Source organism: Talaromyces stipitatus, genomic scaffold (assembly GCF_000003125.1).
Source record: "Talaromyces stipitatus ATCC 10500 scf_1105507295517 genomic scaffold, whole genome shotgun sequence".
NCBI classification, from domain to species: domain Eukaryota; kingdom Fungi; phylum Ascomycota; class Eurotiomycetes; order Eurotiales; family Trichocomaceae; genus Talaromyces; species Talaromyces stipitatus.
In genome coordinates this window covers 332,696-355,765 of record NW_002990121.1, presented here as the reverse complement: position 1 = coordinate 355,765, position 23,070 = coordinate 332,696, and the positions used below count along the sequence as shown (strand labels likewise).

General features: G+C 43.1%; 9 protein-coding genes across 9 annotated transcripts, besides 5 other annotated features; 6 read left to right on the top strand and 3 right to left on the bottom strand.

Moving 5' to 3' along the window:
- Positions 1-1,018: 1,018 nt before the first annotated feature.
- On the bottom strand, positions 1,019-1,666 carry TSTA_001420 (uncharacterized protein; the record flags this gene model as incomplete). Its single annotated transcript, XM_002487680.1, has 2 exons — positions 1,019-1,355; positions 1,647-1,666. 2 exons carry the CDS (start codon positions 1,664-1,666, stop codon positions 1,019-1,021), a joined length of 357 nt encoding a protein of 118 aa, XP_002487725.1.
- A 4,589-nt stretch (positions 1,667-6,255) lies between these two features.
- Positions 6,256-8,766: a mobile genetic element.
- TSTA_001410 (uncharacterized protein) lies at positions 6,379-6,665 on the top strand (the record flags this gene model as incomplete). The annotated part of the gene is made up of 2 exons (XM_002487679.1): positions 6,379-6,517; positions 6,643-6,665. The coding sequence occupies 2 exons, from the start codon at positions 6,379-6,381 to the stop codon at positions 6,663-6,665; spliced, it is 162 nt and encodes a 53-aa protein (XP_002487724.1).
- Positions 6,989-7,231: a mobile genetic element.
- On the top strand, positions 7,267-8,109 carry TSTA_001400 (uncharacterized protein; the record flags this gene model as incomplete). The annotated part of the gene is made up of 4 exons (XM_002487678.1): positions 7,267-7,435; positions 7,511-7,593; positions 7,637-7,673; positions 7,919-8,109. The coding sequence occupies 4 exons, from the start codon at positions 7,267-7,269 to the stop codon at positions 8,107-8,109; spliced, it is 480 nt and encodes a 159-aa protein (XP_002487723.1).
- A 180-nt stretch (positions 8,767-8,946) lies between the features above and the next one.
- Positions 8,947-9,599, top strand: TSTA_001390 (uncharacterized protein; the record flags this gene model as incomplete). The annotated part of the gene is made up of 2 exons (XM_002487677.1): positions 8,947-9,265; positions 9,511-9,599. 2 exons carry the CDS (start codon positions 8,947-8,949, stop codon positions 9,597-9,599), a joined length of 408 nt encoding a protein of 135 aa, XP_002487722.1.
- Positions 9,600-10,879: 1,280 nt separating this feature from the next.
- Positions 10,880-10,904: a sequence feature (AT_rich).
- Position 10,905: 1 nt separating this feature from the next.
- Positions 10,906-11,664: a mobile genetic element.
- TSTA_001380 (uncharacterized protein) lies at positions 10,979-12,234 on the top strand (the record flags this gene model as incomplete). Its single annotated transcript, XM_002487676.1, has 5 exons — positions 10,979-11,257; positions 11,363-11,453; positions 11,574-11,644; positions 11,752-11,867; positions 12,016-12,234. Coding segments are annotated over 5 exons (776 nt in total), but the record flags the coding sequence as incomplete, so codon positions are not given.
- A 445-nt stretch (positions 12,235-12,679) lies between these two features.
- Positions 12,680-14,559, bottom strand: TSTA_001370 (uncharacterized protein; the record flags this gene model as incomplete). Its single annotated transcript, XM_002487675.1, has 3 exons — positions 12,680-12,818; positions 13,538-14,192; positions 14,355-14,559. 3 exons carry the CDS (start codon positions 14,557-14,559, stop codon positions 12,680-12,682), a joined length of 999 nt encoding a protein of 332 aa, XP_002487720.1.
- Positions 14,560-15,462: 903 nt separating this feature from the next.
- Positions 15,463-16,878, top strand: TSTA_001360 (uncharacterized protein; the record flags this gene model as incomplete). Its single annotated transcript, XM_002487674.1, has 2 exons — positions 15,463-15,977; positions 16,044-16,878. The coding sequence occupies 2 exons, from the start codon at positions 15,463-15,465 to the stop codon at positions 16,876-16,878; spliced, it is 1,350 nt and encodes a 449-aa protein (XP_002487719.1).
- Positions 16,879-18,997: 2,119 nt separating this feature from the next.
- Positions 18,998-20,682, bottom strand: TSTA_001350 (uncharacterized protein; the record flags this gene model as incomplete). Its single annotated transcript, XM_002487673.1, has 3 exons — positions 18,998-19,457; positions 19,851-20,259; positions 20,631-20,682. The coding sequence occupies 3 exons, from the start codon at positions 20,680-20,682 to the stop codon at positions 18,998-19,000; spliced, it is 921 nt and encodes a 306-aa protein (XP_002487718.1).
- Positions 19,166-20,602: a mobile genetic element.
- A 625-nt stretch (positions 20,683-21,307) lies between the features above and the next one.
- Positions 21,308-21,747, top strand: TSTA_001340 (dsRNA-specific ribonuclease III, putative; the record flags this gene model as incomplete). Its single annotated transcript, XM_002487672.1, has 2 exons — positions 21,308-21,473; positions 21,524-21,747. 2 exons carry the CDS (start codon positions 21,308-21,310, stop codon positions 21,745-21,747), a joined length of 390 nt encoding a protein of 129 aa, XP_002487717.1.
- Between the last annotated feature and the right edge of the window lie 1,323 nt (positions 21,748-23,070).

Below are 23,070 nucleotides of genomic sequence, written 5' to 3'. Positions count from 1 at the left end.
GAGCTCTAATTCTGACCAGACTTCTCTGTCTCCGTAGATTATATGATTTCACTAGCGGTGCTTTACTTCTTAGGCTCTAGATAGCTATCTATAATGATATGACTTACAGTTATTATTGGCTTATCTCCTTTTACATATGCTCGGTGAGCGAAAACAATCAACGAGCTGATATCGGCTATCGACGGGTCAGCATATGGGTAATCAGCATATAAGCAGTCAGCGCGCAGAAGGTCAGCATGTAAGATGCTGCAGTACCAACGCGGTGGCCAATAGTTACAAACAGGGCCCTTGAAGTGTTGAATTCATACTATCCCTTATAGCATAGTAAGCTACCAAGCTACCAGTAATTCTCTGTGTTACCATATATATCTAGATTAGGACGAGATATCTGAAGTCCTTTTAAGGGCAACTATTTAAGATCACGTGCTTACTTATTGACTGGCAACGAACACACAACTCTTGTCAATTGAGAATCGACAGTTTATAGGAGCAAAAAACAGACAGAATCGACACAGAGATACAAATTCATAAACAGCTCATCCCTATACCGCAATGCTTACTACACTATTGACCATTGTGCTTCTGACCCTGTTCCGACATTGCGAGGCTGGCCACAGCCCAGACATTTCCTGCTCTCACTGAATGTTCGATGAACCATCGAATCCCAAACTGGAAAACGCTCAAGTACGACGGTCACTGAGAAGCGGTTTCTGATCTCAAAGTACGCACCAATTGGTCTAGCGGTAGAGAAATATCATCATGAATCGGTCTATGATCTATTCGGCTTCCTTCGAGCTGGTTTAGGAGAAAGTGAGCTTGTTGACTGTAATGAATGTATTTCGGCTGTATTTGTACCGTTAAACGAGAAATAGGACTGCTCAGTGATAGATGAGTCCGATTCAGTACTCGCTATGTCACAAACTGTGCTAAAACTCGTATTCGCAGCCGAGGGTTCAACAGTGTTCTGAGTGACTTTCTCGTTTGCCTGTCTAATTGCTTCGTCACGTTGCTCCTTTGCTCAATCTCTACCATTCCGATACCAGATTGCACCTTCTCGAAACGTCTCAATGCTACCAGTCATTCCCCACGTGTTAATTTGAGTCATGTAGTACTCTGGGCGATCTGAGTTAGGTGGTTTCGAAAGATGACTGGTGAACATCTTTAGGGTACCATCATGATATATGGATGATATAGTATAAGCATTGTTATCAGATTCAGTTTCTTTTTTGCCATACTCTTGAAGCGAGTGCATTCCCCTCGCTCCTAATGCATCGTCATAGCATGCTTGCCTTTTGGCTACTGATGCTGACCCGTCAGGACCTTTTGCAGCCAGAAAAAAATTGGGTGCAATGGGGCTAGGGCACGCCAATGATTATGATTATGATTATTTTACCTATTTCCATAATCATAATCATTAGTTTTAGCCCAAAATCATGATTATGATTAACGTACTACACGGGTCATTCGGCCACCTGCAAGTCCCTGTAACATACGACCAATCCAACCAAGTGATATTCACTATCTAGGTGCCAGTGCTGACGAGAAACTGAGTATGAAGAGGAAAACTATCTATCAAGGAGGAACAGCCCGTATTTAAACCTCTACCCATATTTACTCATTGATAGTAACGTCCATCTCATACAAACCTCTGTTGCCTCACCCGCATCTCAATAGGGAATCAGTGCGTATCAATAACAAATGACAATGCCGATTGATATCACATTTATTGATGGAGACCTTTATTCAAAGGATTCCCAATCAATAAGTGACGCCAAGCCGAAAGCTAGGGCTGAGCCGTCACAGTCCCATACAAAATGGCCTTCTTCAACACCTTGATTTCTCAACAGATTTATATATAAACCATATCTTAGATTTGACGCATGATTCGCTATATGAATCCTTATCAGAAATATCAATTTGGATGTGCGCCTCTTCTATAAGTCTTGAGATATTAGAAACTACCCTAGTTTAGACATCGCCAAAGCCCATGAATGGGCCCGGAGTCCAGGCCCAAAGCCCAACCCTCATGGGCTTTGGGCTCAACCCCTTGGGCCCGAGCCCAGCCCAAGGCCCATCATGGGCCCCCAATGGGTGTAATGGGATGTTAGTCCGTTGGTTAGACAGGAGGAATTATCAATATGGCAGAAGGTCGTTTGGTATTTTCAGACTTTCATTAACAAAGGTACTCTTCCTAATGTACAGAGACTGAAGCTTGAACCAGGAAAGCTACTCTCGTTACAGGAAACCTCCTTCTTATGCATACAGGAGTCGTTGGCAGGAGATCTCATGTTGTACCCCTACTTGGGGGTGGCTTGTCACAGATATCATGTTGTACTGTTTCAGTACTGTTACAATGGGCCCCCATAAGAGCCCAACTTTGCATAAAACTTAGGTCTCAGCATTCATAAAACTGCTGACTCATCGGAAGTTTATTTCGTTAGTAACGTTACTATTATTTACATCCGTTCCAGTCACCATAGTAAATGATTTGTTATGCACACATCTCTAGTTTATCAAAATATGACTCAGATATGAACTTATTGTAAGAGAATGTAGCATGAAAGTGGCATTTGGGGCCTGGAGACCTTGATATTGAGTGCTATCAAACTTCCTTTACTATAGGACACGGTAGCAGGCTTGTTGCTGTCGTTACTAGCTATTCCGCCTAGTGCCTCAGCGTCATCACCTATCTAATAAGCATGATTGTGGGTGCATAAAGCACGTGTACACGTTAATGTACGTACGTACGTAGGATGGTTAGCAGGTACTGCAATTCTGTATGGGTTCAAAATGTATATGATTGTAGCTATCTAACTCACGCCCCGACGCGGTCTTACATCTCTCTATCCTAGTGTTGGAACTCAGAATGAGCTCAACCAATTTGGGAATAGAACAAGATTTGCGTATCAAGAAATTTCAAGAATTGGCATCACATTCCGACGCGATATTGAACATTACAAATCAACTTTACAGCCTATCTCTAGAAAGTTCGATTTGCACAAGTGTCGACTTTTGGTGATATCACTTCTATGGAATCTTGTATATAAAAACAGGTTCAATACTCCTAGATAGTGGTTTGAGAGGAGTGCCGGAAAATAGACCTAGTTCCTTATACGTATTGTTTAGTGCTCGCCTTCGCTTAGTCATCGCTCTAGTAAACCAACGTTCCGACATTAGTTAGTTACTGGTCCCCGGAGACCTAGATAGGGACCAATGATATTCATCATCCTTCCACGATTAGTGTGCCCGTTATAAATGGTAGCATTGTTCCAGGCGTATAGCTAGGGACAGAACAGATTCCGTATAGGAGCTGTTCCTTTTGTGAATCCATATAGGATTCAGTGAGAGCAGGTACTCTTCTCTCGATCTTCATCGCAACTTCGTTGTCTATCATCTCCCCCTAACCCCTCCTCAACATCGATCCACGCAACGCCGCCATCCTATTGGACAAGACTACATGGATGATATAACCGAAGAGACTCTTGAACGCATTCTACGGCTTCATAGCTTCTTAATTTTACCAGCATTCCAAAAGCGATCGAAACCAGGCTTCACGGAAGCTCTCACAGCAATACTTACAAGGAGAGGACTAGCGGTCAACCCAGAGAAGCTCAACGGCTGTGAATTTTATAGACCACTAGATTAGATGACTAGATAGCACCTCACATCATTCGAAATCAAAGATATCACGCGTATAATTAACTTTCCTTTACCTACTTAATGAAAAAGGCTGGAGACAGCTGCACAAGCTATGCCTGAGGTACCTACGCAAGCGGGAACAAAAATGGAAGGTACAACCATTTTCAAATCTACGACACTATTATTAATCCTAACCCCTATCACAATGAGTGAACCTACTCTAGTACCAGGATAGATTACCTCCATCTTTCAAACTAATATTCAACTGCATATTTCCTACTCCAAAACACAATATAAAAGAGATGCGGTCTACATCTTGACATTACTACGGCGTATTTCTGAAAGACAACAGATGCAATTCGCGGGACTCATTAGGGAAACTAATTATACGCAGACTCAGGCATTAACTATGTGCATGGATACTGCAAAATATAAGGAGTTTTTAGTAATGGCATGGGACGCTATCAACAGCTCTGGATATCCTATTAATAATATTGAGACCTTCCGACTTTTTATGGAGAGATTCCGCGCCAGACCATCTGAACGGGCTCTAACAGAGATGGATGTAGCTAATGGCCAACCCGGGACAGATACAGGAAACTATCCAGAAAAATAATAGGGCCAACTCAAAGCAATTAAATCACATAAACCGTCAGGTAGATGGGAAAGTGGTTCAAGTAGACAGTCTCATTGAAATCAGATACCCAGTAAGCCTGATGACTTAGATGAATCATCCTCAGAATCAGACATTTATCATAGACAACACCATCACCAAGATCAATGTAATAATAGACGACACTGGAATTCCTTACCTACCAATTGACGCCCATGTAAATCACTGAAACTAGAGGATGTTATGCTTTTTAACTGTAAGAAAAATTTGATGGTCTCCTTCATCAAACAAATTAGGCAGCTTTCTAGATCATATGGAAAGGAACTAGTTTTTGATGTTATACCTTTGTGCTTACGGGGCGATGCACGTGATTGGTATACGCATCTTTCTGACAGAATCACAGATACAATGCAGGAATCCCTTACAGAGTGCATCTTTCAATTAGAACAGCGCTTCAAGAAGAGCTCATTTGAAGCGCGACGAGAGGCTGATAAGCTCAAATTCTGTTTCGCAAAGGAGAAAGACCTGCCACTAAGAGAGTATGTAGAAAGGAAGGTTATGCTCCTCCAGGAAGCCAACATCAAGGAGGAGGACGAAATTGTCACCAGAGTCTGAGAAAATCTTGACCCAGTCATCATAAATATAATAAGACTAGAGGACCGGTCCCTTGACGAGTTCACTAGACAACTGTTTCTACGGGAAGTCCCAGCTAGACTTGCTTGGAACCAACTGAACCAATTCACTCCTATATATATCTCACCCAGAGCATATCCTAAATCCAAGTACAAGGACGATAAACCTGAACATCAGAAGAACAAGGAAACTAAAAAGGACACTAAGAAAGGAATTGCTAGTAAACGCGAATAACTATGTGACTGCCGACACTGCGGAGGTCCTTATTGGGACTTCAATTACCCAACTCGACGATCAACAGTGAAAGCATATCTGGTCCATGCTGGAGATACCGAGGACTCTCTTTCTAAATCCAATAAAAATGCATTACGCGATCTGCGAAAGCATAGGGAAATGGAGTATGATTTAAGCTCCTCTAATTCATTAAAAAACTAAGTGATGGGTCGGTATCCGGCTCTGCCCCAGCGACTTGCTATCAAGCTAGAATATTACATATCACATCAGTAACCCATTATAAATTATCAGAAAAGAAAACAAAGAAAATAGAAGGACAACCTAGACAACAGTACTAGAACTATTCACACGTTATAGCTATTACAGCTATATTATCTAGATATGACTTAGAATTCTATGGAGACACAGCATCTTCCATTTCTATGATATTGAAATAAACGCTATATCATTACTAGCCAAAAGAAGAGAAAATTCCAATAATGAACACGCCAATCGGCGGCATTACTAGCAGCATCAAAACATCTGCATACATTAACCTAACCCTAGACCTTCAAACAACAGCAGGTCACTCAATTAGTATTCCAGCGAAAGTTCATATGGTGGAGAACCTAAGCTGTGACTTATTGATTAGACTGAATATATTGAAGAAGGAGAGTGTGACTATAGACCTTAAGAATGATTTGCTATAAATACATAGCTAGAAAGGGAATGTACAGATCCAGTGCAATAGAGGAAAAAAGATGAAAAAAGTTGCTATATAAGCCACGGCCACAACTGATATTCCTTCTGGAATACAGAAAGGCGTCCCAGTGATAATTAGAAGATAAGGCCACTACAAATTATCATATACTAAGAGAGGATACCTTTTCCAACCTGAACCAAAGATCAACCTAGCAATCAAAACCTATGCATCAGCTTCATGGGCGCTACTAACAACTAACACCACAGTCATACCTATTGCGAATCTAGGGAAAACAGATATCAAGATAGCTAACAAAAAGCTGGTCAGATGGCTACAAGAAATCCCTCCACAGTCCTACTATGTCATGTCAATGTTAACAGATGATAAGACTGAATTGATGAAAGCTTCCGATAACCCAATTCTATTCTAAACAGATTTTTAGGATGATCCAACAAATGTTGAACTAGCTAACATATCCAACAAATTTGGCCCAGAAATCAAGGAAAAGGTTATACAACTGTTAAAACAACACGGCCAACTCTTCTAATCAGAGTTAGGACTCCTAAGAGGTTCTAGGATGCCAATTCCATTCAAGGACAACAACCTTGACGGTTTAAAAACTAGCCCATATCAGATAAGCCACAGGGATAGGGCCGCTTCCAATAAGATTTTAGATGCTCTACAGAAGGAAGGACAAATTGAACCAGTCCTAGAAAGTAAAATATCACCAATAGCTTCATTCAGATTCATTGTCTCGCAAAATAGCAAACCACGATTCATAGTAGACATGAGGAAGGTCAATGTAAAGTTACTACTCAATTCTTACCTACTCCCACAACAGGACGACATCTTCAAGGCGGTTGATAGCTCCTGCATATTCTCATCAATAAATATTAGGAAAGGGTTCTTTCAACAACCCATAGATAAGAAAGATTATTAAAAAACTACATTTGTTACACCACATCACAGACTTAAAAGACTAAAGGTATCCACCATGGGCTTAGCTACAATACCTTCATTTTTTCAGTAACGGATGGAGAATATACTCAGACCATACCTATAGAAAATAGTTATAGTGTACATAGACGACATAATAGTTTTTTCTAGATCACCTAATGAACATCTCAACCACTTGGATGAAGTCCTTATCTTACTACGACAGTCTGGACTGACACTACAGATCTCCAAATGCCACTTCGCCCAAGGCAGTATTTTCGGTAGTAATTTAATAACCCAAGTCCTGTTTCTAATTCTGAAAGTGTGTTGGGATAGTCCAGCACCTTAATAGTGGCAATTTTCTCTTCATCTGTTGCTAGTCCTAGTCTTGATATATGGTGACCCAATGCTTTGATAGAGCTATAGGTACTTATACATTGCGGACCCCTTAGAAAAGTTGAAGACAAGGCTACTGAAAGGAGCACTATACAAAGGCTGTAAGAGGTAGAACTTTGCAGCAAAATAAAATATGACAGAGTTTAATGATGACTGCAAAGAAGCATGGGACACTCTCAAAGACATATTAGCTAAAGCCCCAGTCCGATTCCTTCCAGACCTTACGAAACCCTTTCTGCTGTACACAGATGGCTCAAAGGAGTTTAGCTTTGAAGCTGCTTTGCACCAGGTCGACAAGAACAGTAAGGAATATCCAGTTCTATTCCTTTTAAAGAAACTATCACTAGCCAAATAAAACTACTAGCTAACAGAATTAGAGGTTGCTACTGCAATATGGGTAATTATAAAACTGCGACAATACCTAGACAAAAATAAGTTCACGCTATACACAGACCATGCCGTAATACAAGATCTCATGCAATCTACAAACTCACATCAAAAAGACTAGAGACTCACTAAATGGGCCTTATACCTTACACAGTTTAGCAATATAAAGGTGGTTCATCGTCCAGGATAAGTCCATCATAATACCGACGCGTTATCTTAACTCCAACAGAAACGAAACAAGACCAACTAGGAAAGCTAAGAATAACATAAAGATACTATTCCTACTACCTTTATAGTTAATGTTATATCAATAGATTCACAATTACAAAAAATTCTGACCTCCACATTACTAGATGATAGACACTTGGGGCAAATCTACAAAAATTTACGCGATATAGCCAACCAGATGAAGAAACAAGCAGAACCAGAAAACCCAATTAAGAATAGATTCAAACTTGACACTGCAACTAGGCTACTATATATGATATGGGAAAACATAGAGAGACTATGTATTCTAGCTAAAGCCCACAAGCTCATTCTCATGGCCACTCATGATTATAAGGGACACCCTAGTATTCAAAAGATATAGGATAGGCTTCAGAAAACCATTTATGTTCCCTAGCTAAAGACGCTGGTGGAGTCATATATCCTAGCCTGCCCAGTCTGTAAAGCATCTAAGGAAGATAGATACCAACAATATGGCCAGCTCAATCCAATCATCATACTATCTTAACTGTTCGCAGTGATTATAATGGATTTTATAATAGGTCTGCCAAAGTCTAAGAGCGATCACAACACACTCATGGTTACAGTTGAAAAGTTCATAAAAGCTATTAAGCTAATCACAGGCTCCACTAAATACACAGCAGTAGAATAGGCTAAGGCATACTTTAAATGCATCTATCTATCCTAGGGTTTACCATAGGTGATTATATCAGATAGAGATGCCAAATTTACCTCAGATTTCTAGTCATACCTATTCCGCAGGGCATCAGTGCGTCTAGGTATCATAGCCGCCTACCACCCAGCTGTAGATGGACAGACGGAATGATTTAACGCTATTATAGAGATAACACTTAGATGCATGCTATACTAATTACCAGATAAAACTATATGGGAGAAATTATTGCCAGATGTAGAGCATTTCTTGATGATATCTAAGAACAAAACAACTAGGAAAACTCCATTCGAATTACTTTATGGAGTTGAAGCTAGGTTAGAATTCATTCTACAAGAAGAATACCGATATGACTCCGCCAACAAATTCATCAAAGAGAGGGAACATATCTGTTCCGAAGCGGTAGACACAATACAATACACACAGAGCTAAATAGCCTTCTACTTTTATTAAAAGCATAAACTAGTGGAACTAAAGGAGAAAGCATATATCCACCTTATAAGGAAATAAGGACACAATAGTTACAAGATGGAAGGCGCAAGCTGCCTATCTCCCATGAAGATGGGGCCCTTTCCCATCAAAAGAAGAGTTGGCAATCTTGCATACAAGATAGACCTGCCACTGGGCCTACACATCCATCCTATTATTTCTGTCATCCACCTTGAACAAGCACCAAAAGATGAATGGGAAAGATCCATTATAACGACAATCCTACAGGATGTTCACCAAATCCGACTGCCATTCAAAGTTAAGGAAATACTAGATAAAAAAGTAATGCCTATTCAATCCGGTTCGAAACGCAAAATCTGGTTCTATCTTATCAAGTACAAAGATGTCAGGAACACTAGTTGGCAACCTACAGCAATTATTTCTATATAATCCCCTGAACTTGTCGCACAATTTGAGAAAAAGACAACACCACCAGAAACGAACGGGGAATCTGGTACTCAAGACCAAGAACCCAGATTCCACCCCTAATTAGGATAACAGCAATATCTCCTTAACCCAGTATTCATACACGTCGCATCCCAGTCATCTCCTACCGCCATTCACTCACTTCACTCCAACTTGATTATGTTCCTAGATAGCCAGGCGATGCTTCCTATATTACCTTATATCTTTTCACCACGGTGAGGCCACCGTTTTTCTGGGGCGGCATTCTGTCACGTGACACCACTTAGTTAGTTACTGGTCCCCGGAGACCTAGATAGGGACCAATGATATTCATCATCCTTCCACGATTAGTGTGCCCGTTATAGGGCGAGAAGGGGCACGTGAGCGCGCCACTGATATCTGGGACCAGGGATAGCTTCATGTTTACACTCTTTCCTTTTCCTCCCTATGCTTAGATTTCTCGTATTAGCTTCCAAATAACATTTGATTGAGCCTTCACAATACCCAGTTTCAAGCTACCAATTCACCCACTCAGTATACATTTCTCAATCATAATAAACGAAGGGTTTCTTCCTGCTGGGACCAACAAGGGTAAGGGAAGAAGGAACTGTAAGAGGTTGTGGTGGTCGGATAAACTCCAAATCAAAAGAATCTAATATCTGCTGGCTAGTTGAAAGATCCAGTGTATCTAACTGCGCGTTCTCAGGTATAAAGTAAGTGAGATTCTCAAAATCACTATCATAGATAGATGAAGATGGATCCTCTGAGCGTTGACTCCGAGACATAGTCACGACTCATGTGGCAAAGAGGAGTAAAGTAGGAAATCAGGACTTAGAGAGTAGATTGCATTTAGAAATTTGAATTACTAAGGCTTTGTAGGTCTAACATTATTTAAGACGTAGAAGATTACTGCTAAATAAGTTTCACTAGAACTATTAGTGCTATCTAATTGGTTATATTTTCCTTCTTAAGTGGGTGAAGCTCACAAAAGCCCACTATAGCAGTATATATGATATCCGTGACAGCTGGAAGTCACACCACTTAGGTGGACAACGTGATACCTCCTGTCAACAACTCACACATACTTAAAAAGGAAGTTCCTTATAACTAGGATTGTTTCTGTTGGTTTAGCACGGTCCCAGAACACGAAGCAGGGATTGGTGCAAGGCTAGTCCAACAAGCCTAAGGGTGAGTTCGATCAATATAGTAACATGATTCCTAATTGATAACTGATAACTCCAACTATCTCATGGGGAACGCAGGCCATATTTATGCCCGCGTAGGAACCTACGTTGGGGATTGAGTAAGGACTCAATCCGGCAATTGAGACATGTACAAACAACAAGTGAAGTATGAATATGAGCTCACAAAGGATTTTGTGAGCTATCCCGAAATCATGAAACACGTATAACAGAAACTCCCCGCAGCTTCTTGCAGTGGTGCCAAATTCCGACAGGATGTTGTGCGCGTACAAACAGGTAGACAAACGATCTCAATCGGCCCAGGTGAATTCAAAGAAGCCAGATATTACTACTACTTTGAGCAAGGTGAGGCATTGACTCTTTTGTTATATATTATTAATATATATAATAGATCCGTAGCCTTGCAGTCTTTGTTAATGCAAGCCCTCAACGTCGAGATACCTTCTACGCCCTGTAGATAACAGCAACAAAGATTCTACCAATCCGGGATGTAAAGACGCGATGGAACTCTACATTCTTAATGCTTTGGAGGACAAAGAGACTTCAGGCTATCTTCATACCTTTTTGTACTGAGTGGGAACGACCCAATCTTCTGCTTAATAATAAAGAATGGCGCCAGGTTAACTACCTTATTTGGATCACACCCCCTTTCTATGAATTTACCACTGAGCTCTTTAAGATCAAGGATATGACTACTCATCATGTTTTTAAGATTTACAACCTTCTCTTTGAGCATCTAGAAAGTTTAATTATATAGCTAAAAAAAAAGAGTGTTCCCTGGAAGAAAAACATGCTTCAGGTGCTTAAGGCTAATTGGAAAAAGCTTAACTATTATTACTCTATGACAGATGCTATCCCTAGAGATCTCTATGCGGTTAGCACAATGCTTGCTCCAGATAATAAGTTTAAGTTCTTCCAGACTAAGGACTGGGATAATGAGTTACGTGCAAGATACAGAAAAAGCTTCAAGGAATCCTTAATACCTTATGTAGAGTGATTTACTACTTAATAAGCCCCATCAATCTCCCAACCATCTCATAAGACTGGCTCGCGCCTTAGACTTCTGCTTAAGAAAGGCAAGCATCAGCCAGCTAAGCCTAAGGATGAATTTACTGAATATCTTGACTCTGGTATGTGAGTTATGAGCCACTATAGTTAATAATATACTCACGAATAGTAGATATTGTTGATTCTTTACCTCTTGATTTTTGAAGAGTTTACTAGCAACAATTTCCAGCAATTGCTGCTCTCACGAGAGATGCACTTTTAGTTCCTGCAACTAGTACTAGTATTAAACGACTATTCAATATTGCTCAGGATATTTGTCACTATTGCTGTGGCAAACTCCATATGGTGACTATTCAAGAGTTAATGTTATTCCTCTATGCGTCAAGATTTGAAATAGATTAAAAGCAGCATTTCTTCATCTCAGATTTCCTATCTCAGGATGAAATTGAAAGTGTAAAAGAGAAGGAGGAGATACCTGCTAAGTTTGAATTAGAACCAATTAGTAATAATGAAGAGCAACGCACTAAAGAAGAAAGAAGAAAGAAGAGAGGAAGATGGAGATGATTTTGAGGATGAAGCTTCTCCTCATCCAGTCGTAGATGTTTCTCTCCCAGTTATAGAAGAGAAAGCCACTCAAGTGCGTCAATCAGTTAGGTCGAGGAAGCGCCCTCGGCAGGAAGATAATCAGTATATATATCATGAAGAAAAATAATTTCTTATTCATTGATGCTCATATATGACGAACATTGTAAAATAAATACGCAAAAATACGAGCCAAAATATGTGTTGGAGATGTGGAACGGTGTAATAACACGGTAACACTTCCTTTTACTCGCCAATTCTATATCAGCGTATCTCTTGATTTTATTCCTCCTCTGTCTATTTCTAACATGGGGAATTCTCCTCTATATCGAAGAATCCAAGCCCCTCGCTATAAAACGTGTCTTTCCTTAATTGGCTGACCAACTAGCCAACTAGGGGCCGACTCGAAGTCGATTCGACACCTCATATTATCTAACAAGAGGCATCGCGCGCCTACAATATGAGGCTTGCAACAAGATCCACGATCCTTGCCAATACTTTGTTCCCAATCCGGTAAGGCCTGGATAGATTACCGAGTTTGCAACAATATGCATAAAATATGCAGCCACGTTTCCCTACTCTGTTTGCACTGTTTGTGGCCCATTGGGGGCCCACCGTGGGTTCATGGGCTCAAGAACCGGGCCCAAGGCCCAACCCATTTGCGGGTTGGGTTGGGTTAGGTTGTGGGCTTCGTGGGCTTTGGCGATGTCTACCCTAGTTATTAATGTAAATTTCATGACAGAGGGGATCTTAATATTTTTAGAGTTCCTAAATCTAGATATATATTATTATACCTATATTATAAGACATATTCAACTTTTAGATTTGGTTTATATATAAATCTGTTGAGAAATCAAGGTGTTGAAGAAGGCCATTTTGTATGGGACTTGCAGGTGGTGTTAGGGCTCATTCAATAGTCATATTGGAAGCTAAGTACAAGAATACCAAACATGGAGAAAGAAAGAAAAAGCTAGGAATGTGAGGCTATCTGCAAACAAGATGTATTTGTGTCGTGATCACGTGACAGAATCACGAACCCCCCTACGTAACCCTAGCATGTGACTACGTAAACCGAACTTTGCGAATAACCTCATTACTGACCGTCACAGGTGGCCGAATGACCCGTGTAGTACGTTAAACGATACTTATATACGTATAAGGAACTAGGTCTATTGTTCGGCACTCCTCTCTCAGTCGCTATCTAGGAGTCTTGAACCTATTTTTATATACAAGATTCCTTAGAAGTGATATCACCAAAAGTCGACACTTTGTGCAAATCGAACTTTCTAGACATAGGCTGTAAAATTGATTTGTAATGCTCAATATCGTGTTGATACATGATGCCTTTTAGACCTGTAAGATTGAACAGTCGATCTCTCTGCCTCGTTTGAAAGCCGGATTATCTGACACATGCCAGGCCCCGCCTCCCTCACGTCGTGTACGGTTCCACGTCACCGGAATCCCTGCTCATCGAGGGCCTCGGAAGGAACCAGCCGGGATGGATGATGTTGAAGATGACGACGGCCGGGACCATCATGGCGCCGTCCAGGGCGATGAAGAACCTCTCGGTGGTGATCAAGTACCCGGACCAGCCCTGCAGCAGCTCAATGGTCCGGTAGATGCTCCGGATGTAGATGCAGAAAACAGAGAACACCATGGCGCTGAAGAGCGGGGCGAGCGACGCCAGGGCGACGCGGAGGTCCTTGTGGCGGAAGACACGGCAGAAGAAGTCGGCAGCGCACAGCAGGAAGACCGTGATCGAGACCAGCTGGAAGATGATGCCGGCCACCATGATGTGCGTGCCGTTGGCCGTGTTGCCGTCGACCTTGTCGGCTTCCGCCGACGCCATGCCGCCCCCGATGGCCTGCACGACCAACGAGAGCACGTCGCAGGTGCAGAAGATCCAGAGGTAGAGACTCGGTCTCATCACCGATGATTGCCGTCCGAGGAGGTTGATGAATCGTCCCAGGATGATGTAGATGCCAGCGGTGAAGAAGGTCGGCGCTAGATGGGTGGTGCCAAGCATCAGCGGAAGTGAGCGGACCGCAGAGGAGCCAGGATCGACGTACCAATGATCAGAGTAGAGATCTGCATCAGAAATGCAGTCGAGTTATACGGACATTCGGATGACCACAACCTTGCTGCCCAACCAATGACCTCGGCTGAGCAAATCGCCAGGGCGATTGTTAGCACCTATACCTGTATAGCTACCGAGGAGGAGGGTGAAGGAGGGGATGGGAAATATCGCACTCAGGCAGCCGAGGACGAAGACGAGGCACCACCAGTTCCTCTTCCATGCCATCTGGGTGGTGTGCAAACACATGGATAAACCGAAAAGAGTGACAAAGGCGATACCGGCAGCCTGGGAAGGTGTATAACCATAGGCGGTCGTCAGCCCCGGTATCAGGGCATGGCAGTTCTGCTGGATGGCTTGCAGTTCAACTTGAGTGCGCATGTTGGACAAAAAATGGAGAAAAACTTTGTACACAAGAACAATGTGCTCCGACGCAATGAAGAGAAGGGCAGGGAAAGAAATGGACCCAATCAAGCAGGACAAGATGCTTGGATATAAAGCCTTTCAAGATCGGGGCGCTAACCTCCCGCAACGCATAGGGCGGCATTATTCCCAGGCAAGCCTGATTCTTGAGCGGCGCTAGTACTGACCTACTGTCATCCATTGACTTCTGTCAGCCATGAAAGTGACACCAGCCTGCAGTGTTCGGACCACTACCCTCTCTCGACAAGAACGTTCCAGCTATCGGAGCGGTGAGAGAGTGGACTTGGGAACCGAATGCGCTCATTGAGTGGTAGAGGGAGGATCTGGGATGCCTTGGCAGAAGCAGTCACCAGAATTACGCTAAACCATTTACAGTAACATTTGAGCGATGTTTGAGTACTCAGAAAAGGGGCTACAGACGCGACAAGGGTCTCAGCTTTACATAGTACAAGACTTATTACAGCCTCAAAACAATGGCTCCAATAGTCCTAGCGCTACATTAGTTCTTGTGAACCGGGATGCATGACTGGTCTGGCAACTATCCTCGGACTGGTTCATATCCGTGTCGGCATAGCGACAAGATTTTGCCGGTCAAGGGGGATACCGATCCATTATCTGGGGCTAGCCAGGAATGGAAATACTCAGGCGACCCTTTGCCCTTCCCCAGATTTATTTATCATACATCATCAAAGAGCAAAATCTCATGTGCTATCCAGCTTTGCACCGCCCGGTCAATCCACAGGGCCTCTTATGTCGCCGTCTCCAGGGTATAAAGGCATGCTCTCTTCCTCCTCCTAGATAGCCTTCAAAGCGCATCTTCCGAACATCTTCGTTGAACTCGATCTCAGTCTTAGTCTCAAAATGTTCATCTCTAACGGGCTCGCCATTCTGTTCCTGACTTCGACAGCCCAGGCTCAGACAAGCATAGGCCAAGCATCAAACTTCAACATAAGAAAAGAAGTCGCTTTATCATGCGGGTGCAATGAGACATGCCAAGAAGTCCTGACTCTCACAAACGCAGGCGACCTTGAGACGCTCGGAACCGCATTCGACTTTGACTTTTACAACACGGCAGATAATTTCTCTACGTCGACTCCAGGCGATTTGCTGAAACTGGCGGCGATCAACAGCTCTCAGCTAGATGTCCCTGCTGGAATGGCTACTTTTCGATTCCAGTATACTTCTCAGGACCTAGATGGAAGTCCCGTACCCTCAACTGGATTTATCGCATTCCCATTTGAAAAGCCTGCCCACGATCGAAAGATCCCTCTTGTCGCGTACGCTCACGGTACTATTGGTGTCTACCGTGGCTGTGCGCCGTCATCTTCTCCCAATTTGTTCGACTATGATAGTTGGTCCCCACTGATTTTCCGCGGGTACGCTATTGTGGGAACTGATTATGCAGGCCTTGGGAATAACTTCACGTCACATAAATATTGCAGCTATGCCGCCCATGCAAATGACTTGTATTATTCGGTACAGGCTGCTCACAAAGCCTTTCCTGGAGTTTTTACCAATGAGTGGATGAGCATTGGCCACTCCCAAGGAGCTGCCGCCGTGTGGAAGCTATCTGAGCATCCACTTGTGCAAAACGCCAGCTCAGGATATCTTGGGACTGTTGCAGTATCTCCGGGAGTGAAGCTCTATGACACCGCAAAAGTTGTCTTCGATTCGATTTTTCCTCGACCAGATTTTCATCAGTTTGTTGTCGCTGCCGAGATGGGTCCTCTTGCATACGGAGTCATGCAAGCATTTCCCAACTACACGGCTCCATGGCTCGGTGAAGCCATGAGGCGGAGGATTAGCCTCACTGCTCTCGCACAGTCCTGTACCTTAGCGTTTATGGGCATGTCATTCGACTTGACACGGGAGGAACTCATTGCGCCTGACGCAAATCCCGCAGCAGATGAGACATTGAAGCAATTCCAATCGATCAATGCTCCAGCACAGGGTGATTCAGCTTCCCGACCACTTCTAGTTATACACGGCTGGAATGACACCTCAGTCCTCCCTGAAATCACTGTGGAGGCGTATCACGACGCTGTTGCGACAGGGAACGAAGTCCACTTGCTCCGGTATCCTGGACTCGATCATTCCGCGACTATAACTGCTTCAGCACCAGCATGGCTGAAATTTTTGGACGATCAGTTTGCTCACAAGCCTGGACGTGGTGTATCAACGGATGTAACATTTCAACCATTTGATTTAGCCGTAGCAAAAACACCGTTGGAGCTTCCCTTGAACGAAGAGCCGCTATTAGGCTTTCTGCGGTATTAGATATTGGGGAAAGAGATATTTACAGAGGTTCGTTTCTTGTATGACGACTAGCTTTAAGATCAAGAAGTGCGTCTAGCTTCCATTTACATTTTGTATTCATTCCCCTTAGTCTCGCTGTATGGTCCGTCATCCACTTCGTATCGGGTCTAGACCCCCGTCTCTGGACCTGCAGATCTGCAACGAGGTCACTGTAAAACGTCTTGTACAGTATCGAGTCATCATGCCCACTGTTAATTACACCGTACGTGGTGTATAGCACCCTCCCAGCTTCGGCCACCGCGATGCTCGCGCTTATCGACTCAATGATCAAGTCACTTATTGATTATCATTCTATCTATCTATCTATATACTAGTCTATATTTATATACTAGTTTCGTAGACGTCCGAATTTGAGTTTTTAACACAATTTACGGTTGCGTCGCATGTGCAGTAGCCACGCAGGTCCGTCTGGCTTCTATCTACGGAGTCCTGGCTCGCCTCATCGTCGCGGTGGCTTTGTGGCTTCGCGTGGCCGTCGCGCGCCACGCAGGCAATATATCTATCCTGTGGGACTAGCTTGCACCACTGCGGTCCTCGGTTCGTATACATACTTTCATAATTCCATAATTCTATCCTGACTATGCTGCTAGGTTCTGTCTCGCGGGGTCTCCGTAGCACCACGACATCTACTCAGGGACGCCGGCTGCGATTCTGCCCACATTGTCACCAAATATTTTCCCATCGTAATCCCCAGATCGTCCGCTGCGATGCCTGTCGATTTTTATCACCTGGACGGCCGCGGTCCGCGACCCGGATTGATAGAAGTGGACTCTGCCGTGACTGCCGTGTCCCATTCTTCCATTGTCATAGTGGGATTACGCGTTGCAATGATTACCGTATATGATATTCCCATAGAGAAGGATCTCCAGGTCGGGCCTGCCGGATCTGCGGCCAGTTAATGCCTCCTTTCCTGGCGATGAGCGCATTGTCGGGAATGCTTCCAGATCTTTCAAAGTCTAGCCTTGATCCATTCCCGCTGGCAGTCTCTGATCCTTGGCCGCATGGATTTGAATGTCCACGTGGAGAAATACACTGGGAACAGGAGATTACAGGAATCCAGTGTGGTGGCTATCGGGCCTATCCATGCTGTCGGAATGTATCTATCCAGGTTGACTTGATGCCTGCACCTCAGCCAAACGGTTCTGTATAAGAAGTTGTGCATTCATTCCATTTCGTTGAGCGAAACCTATCGTTGGGGGAATGAAGACGGGAAAAACAAGCCCCGGGTTCATTTCACTTCAAGTATCGCAATGTATCTATGGAAAGTCGAGACTGGTAACAAGTGCTTCCAACCGCTATCCTAATTCGCAAAAAGGCACAATGTTTGGTCAGGCGACCGAACCCCAAGCTACTATACTATCAATCTCTCTGTTCGGTCCAGGAAGGATTACGGATGTTATTAGCATTGCATGACCAACTTTGTTTTGGAATGTGATCGTGCGAGCAAGGGACGTTATTTTTAACGAGGACGAAGTTTTCAGTGGAGATATCCAAGATATCAAGGATGATCTCCTTCACGTGTCTGTTGAAGAACTGACAATGTTGCTAAACAAGATAGATATCCATGTACAGTCAAGTGAAGTCGAAGACAATGCTAACTTTGGAGATAAGATGAAGGATCTAGTTTTTGATGGAAATAGGCACAACAATGAGCGTACAACAACAATAGGCTCAGTGTAGGGCACGCCAATGATTATGATTTAATCATAATCATAATCAAAATCATTCTTGATTATGATTTTCAAGTTTTTAAAATAGCTCTAATCATAATCATTGATGATTATGATAAATGACTAATGATTAATGATTTAATCATGATTAAAATTGTCACGTGGTAATATAAAATTATCGGAACTTGCTGTGCACTAGCACAAACTCAGTTAAGCTTAATACTCAAAGATATCTTTACTTGTCGCGTCGCCTCCCCCCACCCTAGACCGGGTGGTGGTCGGCCCGGACTCAAGGGCCACCCGGACTCAAGGGCCAAAAAATATGAAGTCTCATGTAAAATGTTTTACAGTCCACCAACGCCATATAAATTGCATATAAAAACTAGACAGGTGTTAAATATAAGTATTGTTCACCTATCTCCCTGAGTATCAAAGAAAAACCCGCTGTTTTGAGGCTCTGTTGAAGCCACTTCTTCCATTGGCTGCGGCACGCCAACGACATGGCTCTTATAGATTTTCAACAAATCCCCATCATGATGGCGTTTTATGAGGCGATTCGCATCTTTTACATAGAGTGCACCACTCGCTTTGACTTGGCGCTTTGTAGTTTTTTGATTCTTGCGCGTTGCTATATCACGAACCTTGGCAAAGCTCTCACGGTGTAGATCGCCTAATTTGGCCAAGGTGAGACTGCCTTGATTAACTACTTTTATACGGCGTGAAAGGCCTGGGCTTACTTCGTCAAGAATATCCTTTATACTGTCAATCGATTTTTCAATCTTATTGACATAGCGACGTAGTTTTACGGCCGTTGATGGTGGAGATATTGATTTTGTAGTTGGTGAGCTGGGAATAGTGTCATCCGCCTCGCTATATATTTTTAGTGCATCCCCTTCAGCAACAAGTGCTTCAAATGCTTCCTCTGGCTGAAGCATCATATCAAGTATAAGCCGAGGATTAAGAGGCCAAATTCCTCGCTCTCTCCAGCCATGCCGAATCGTTCGTGTGGTAAATGTCTTTATCTGGATATCACGTAATTCTTCAAAAAAGTCGTTTTTATTAAAATCGAAGCCACCTAAGCGTGCAATCTTGTTCACAACCCGTCCATGAATATATTTATATTGCTGAAATAGCACTCCATTGAGTGGTTGTAAAAAATGCGTAGAATGAGGTGGAAATTGGAATGGGCGAATGTGCTAAATTTCACAATATTGCACGAACTGTATAGTAAGATGAGTTGTATGATTATCCATAAGAAGTAACCGCCAATCCGGGAAGGCCCCAGGCCTAGAGAAGTGGTCAAAGTGTTGAAGCCATTTGAATGCGATCTTATCTGTGATAAATCCATTCAAAGCAGGTGCAACTAGCCAGTCATCATCTTTTATATGCCGGTACCATTCCTCCAAATGGACCTTGCCTTTTGGAATCAATAAAGGTGGTATAATCTTTCCTTCGGCATTTATACCCTCAATGACAGTAATTGATTCTCGAGAGGACAGGCTAGATACCCTTTTTGATGTTTTTGGATATGCTGTTACCACCGCTTCATCTTTTCCTTGTCCAACAATGAATCCGGTCTCGTCGAAGTTCCACAGATTTTGAGGGCGAATTTTGTATTGTTGTATAGCGAGCTCGAGGTCAATAAACCAGCACTCAACCTCACCATAATGCTCTGTAACAGTACGTTCCTTTTCTTAAGGTTTTTGAACGATTCGTACATATTGTTTTGGCAGGCGTTTGATAAAATCGTGTATCCAATTTTTTCCGGCACAAGGGGCCTCTCCTAGACCACTGAAATCTTTGCCGAGCAAATAATTCGCACTTTCTTCAATTTGCTAATTCGTAGGAGGCGCACCTATATTATCTAGATACTCAATCCATAGAATAAGTGCCTTTTCTTGATCTAGAGATAGTAGGCGCCTCGTAGGTGGGCGTGTTGAGTGAGAGGGTAAGCCATGCCACCGACGGGACAGTTTTTTGCGAGACACCCCATATTCACGCGATAATTTGCTAAAATTTGGCTTTTTTCGTGTTGACATGCACTGAGGGCCTTTGCAATCAATTCCTCCTCTTCTTTATATAATTTAGGGGTCATTTTGGCTCTGGTTTTGATGTTTGTAAATGCCAAGTTGAGATTTTGAAATTTTTGGCCCTTGAGTCCGGGTGGCCCTTGAGTCCGGGCCGACCACCACCCGGTCTAGGGTGGGGGGAGGCGACGCGACAAGTATAGTGGTACAATTAGGGTATGTGTGGGTGCACTAAGGTGCATGTACGTACGTACGAAGCAATAGAATCAATTTCAATGGGTATTCATTCAGTTCTGTGTCTCCTCCTCTAAGTACATCATGTTCCAAAGCCGCGTCTATATAGACCTTCTCCTGAACTGATTTGTAAGCTATCCCATGGGGTAAACTTGAGACCATTCTCTTACACATAACAGTTTCGGATTGATCGCTTCATTTGATGGCTTCATTGGAAAGCCAGCTTATCTGACACATCTCGATTGCATGAAGCAACCAACAGTATGTTTTCCGTTTTCGGGTTACTCATATGTCAGGAAAGTCCATAACCTTTTGTGTCTGAGCAGTCACCGCAATGTATGTGAGGTAATTGGAGCTTCTTGAGGAACGTTCAGTATCGCGAAGTCGGCATATGTAAGTAGCCCAAATCTCTATAGAAGTTGAAGGACCTGCCAAATATTATTATCGATCTAATGAGACATGGATTGTGACGGTCTCGAGCGCATTATTGACTACACATTCAAAGACCGAAACCTACTAAACGAGGCGCTGCATCAGACGCAAAATAAGCGCTTGGCTCTCTTGGGGGATAAAGTCGTGGCGCTCATGCTGATAGATTCATGGTATCAGACCGGGGGGAGCTGCTGTACGTACCTCTTTCTTGGACGATTAAGAATTGCTGCTAAAATCCACTAGATGATGGAAACTCGTTACTGCAACATGCAGCGAGCAATGAAGCAATGGCGAACCGAGCAATTCAAACACACTTGAAAGATATGGTTCGTCGGCAGTCTCATCAGTCCCCGTCTACACATGGTTTAGCAACCGATTTTGAGGCTGTTGTGGGTGCAGTCTGGATTGATTGTGGGAAGGATCTGCAAACCTTGGAGAAGGTAATAAGGCAACTTTACGTGGAGTGAGATTGACTGTTAGTTTTGTAAACATCGTGACCGTGCTGTATCGATTTCCATTTCTACGTCAACTGTAGGAGGAGGGACATGTATCCTAATGCCTTATATTTATTGTGTTGAAGACTCTATATTCATATCATATCCTCCAGACAGCTTTTTCACCCTTAAACCGATTTATATTAACCTTGACAAAATCCCTGCATTGGCCTTGTTTTAAATCTGCTCCTACTGCTTCTCATGTATCATCATAGCTTCATACGTCGTTTCAATGAGCTCACGGTGACCTCCTGGATACGTGCATGTGGGCTTCCCCTGCGGATTTCCTCCACAACCGGGTTGGTTTTCATCTGGTCGCCAGAAGCTAGGATCTTTAAAATCTGGTCCAGTAGGTCTTTTGGATTCGGCGTTATCTGTTGTCGGAGATTGTTATTGCAGACGATTGAGTCACGAGAACGTTCAACGCCCAAGACAAAGGCGCTGAGATGTCAATTCTACATTTTCTCAATCTATGTCACTAATATATTTAACTTGAAAGAGAAATGCCGTACTCACCTCCATAGCAGACCAGTAAACGACGACACTGTTTTAAATATTTCAGTGTTGGACATCAACATATAAGTGGTCTTTGAATAGAGGGAAAGGAGAAAGAAAGGCAAATAAATATACCTATTAGTAGTTTCGTGGGAACAAAGAAAGCCAAGAATATATCTGATTGATTGGGTTGAAGATCCCCTAGCAAAGTGACTGGCTGTATAACATGAACATACGATGCAAGTCGCGTATGATATATCACATGGCTCTTTGAAAGATGCGTTGCCTTCCAATCACAATCATTGGAAGTCAATTCCTATGAACTTAGAAGTTCTTCTATACTGTCTCATTCCCTGGCGTTACTTGCTTTGTTTGATCTGGGTCACGATGGCCAATGAGAATATGGTTGAGAATCCAACCTTACGCCGTATTGAGCCTATACTGGAAGCTTTCTAAGTGCGTCAAGCTATTTTATAGACAGTCTTAATAATCATAATCCCTCGGATATATTGTTGTGACGTCACTGTGGTTTTGCAGAACTCGGGTACTCGTGGTGTTTCTGAAATCGTGGGATTCATGGCTTTTAGAATGGTGCGGCTATTGGCATCTGGACTTGTCCTTATAAACCACTGGGCCATAGAAAACCGGCGGGCAGAAATCTCCGGAACCACGTTTTCTACCCACACAATCGTCTGTCCTTGGATATTCTATCGACAGAAGTAAGTGCCCTGTTTTATTTACTATTACAGTAACAGGGACCCCGTGAATAGATTTAATGTTGGGCACCGTAGCGGGGGATTG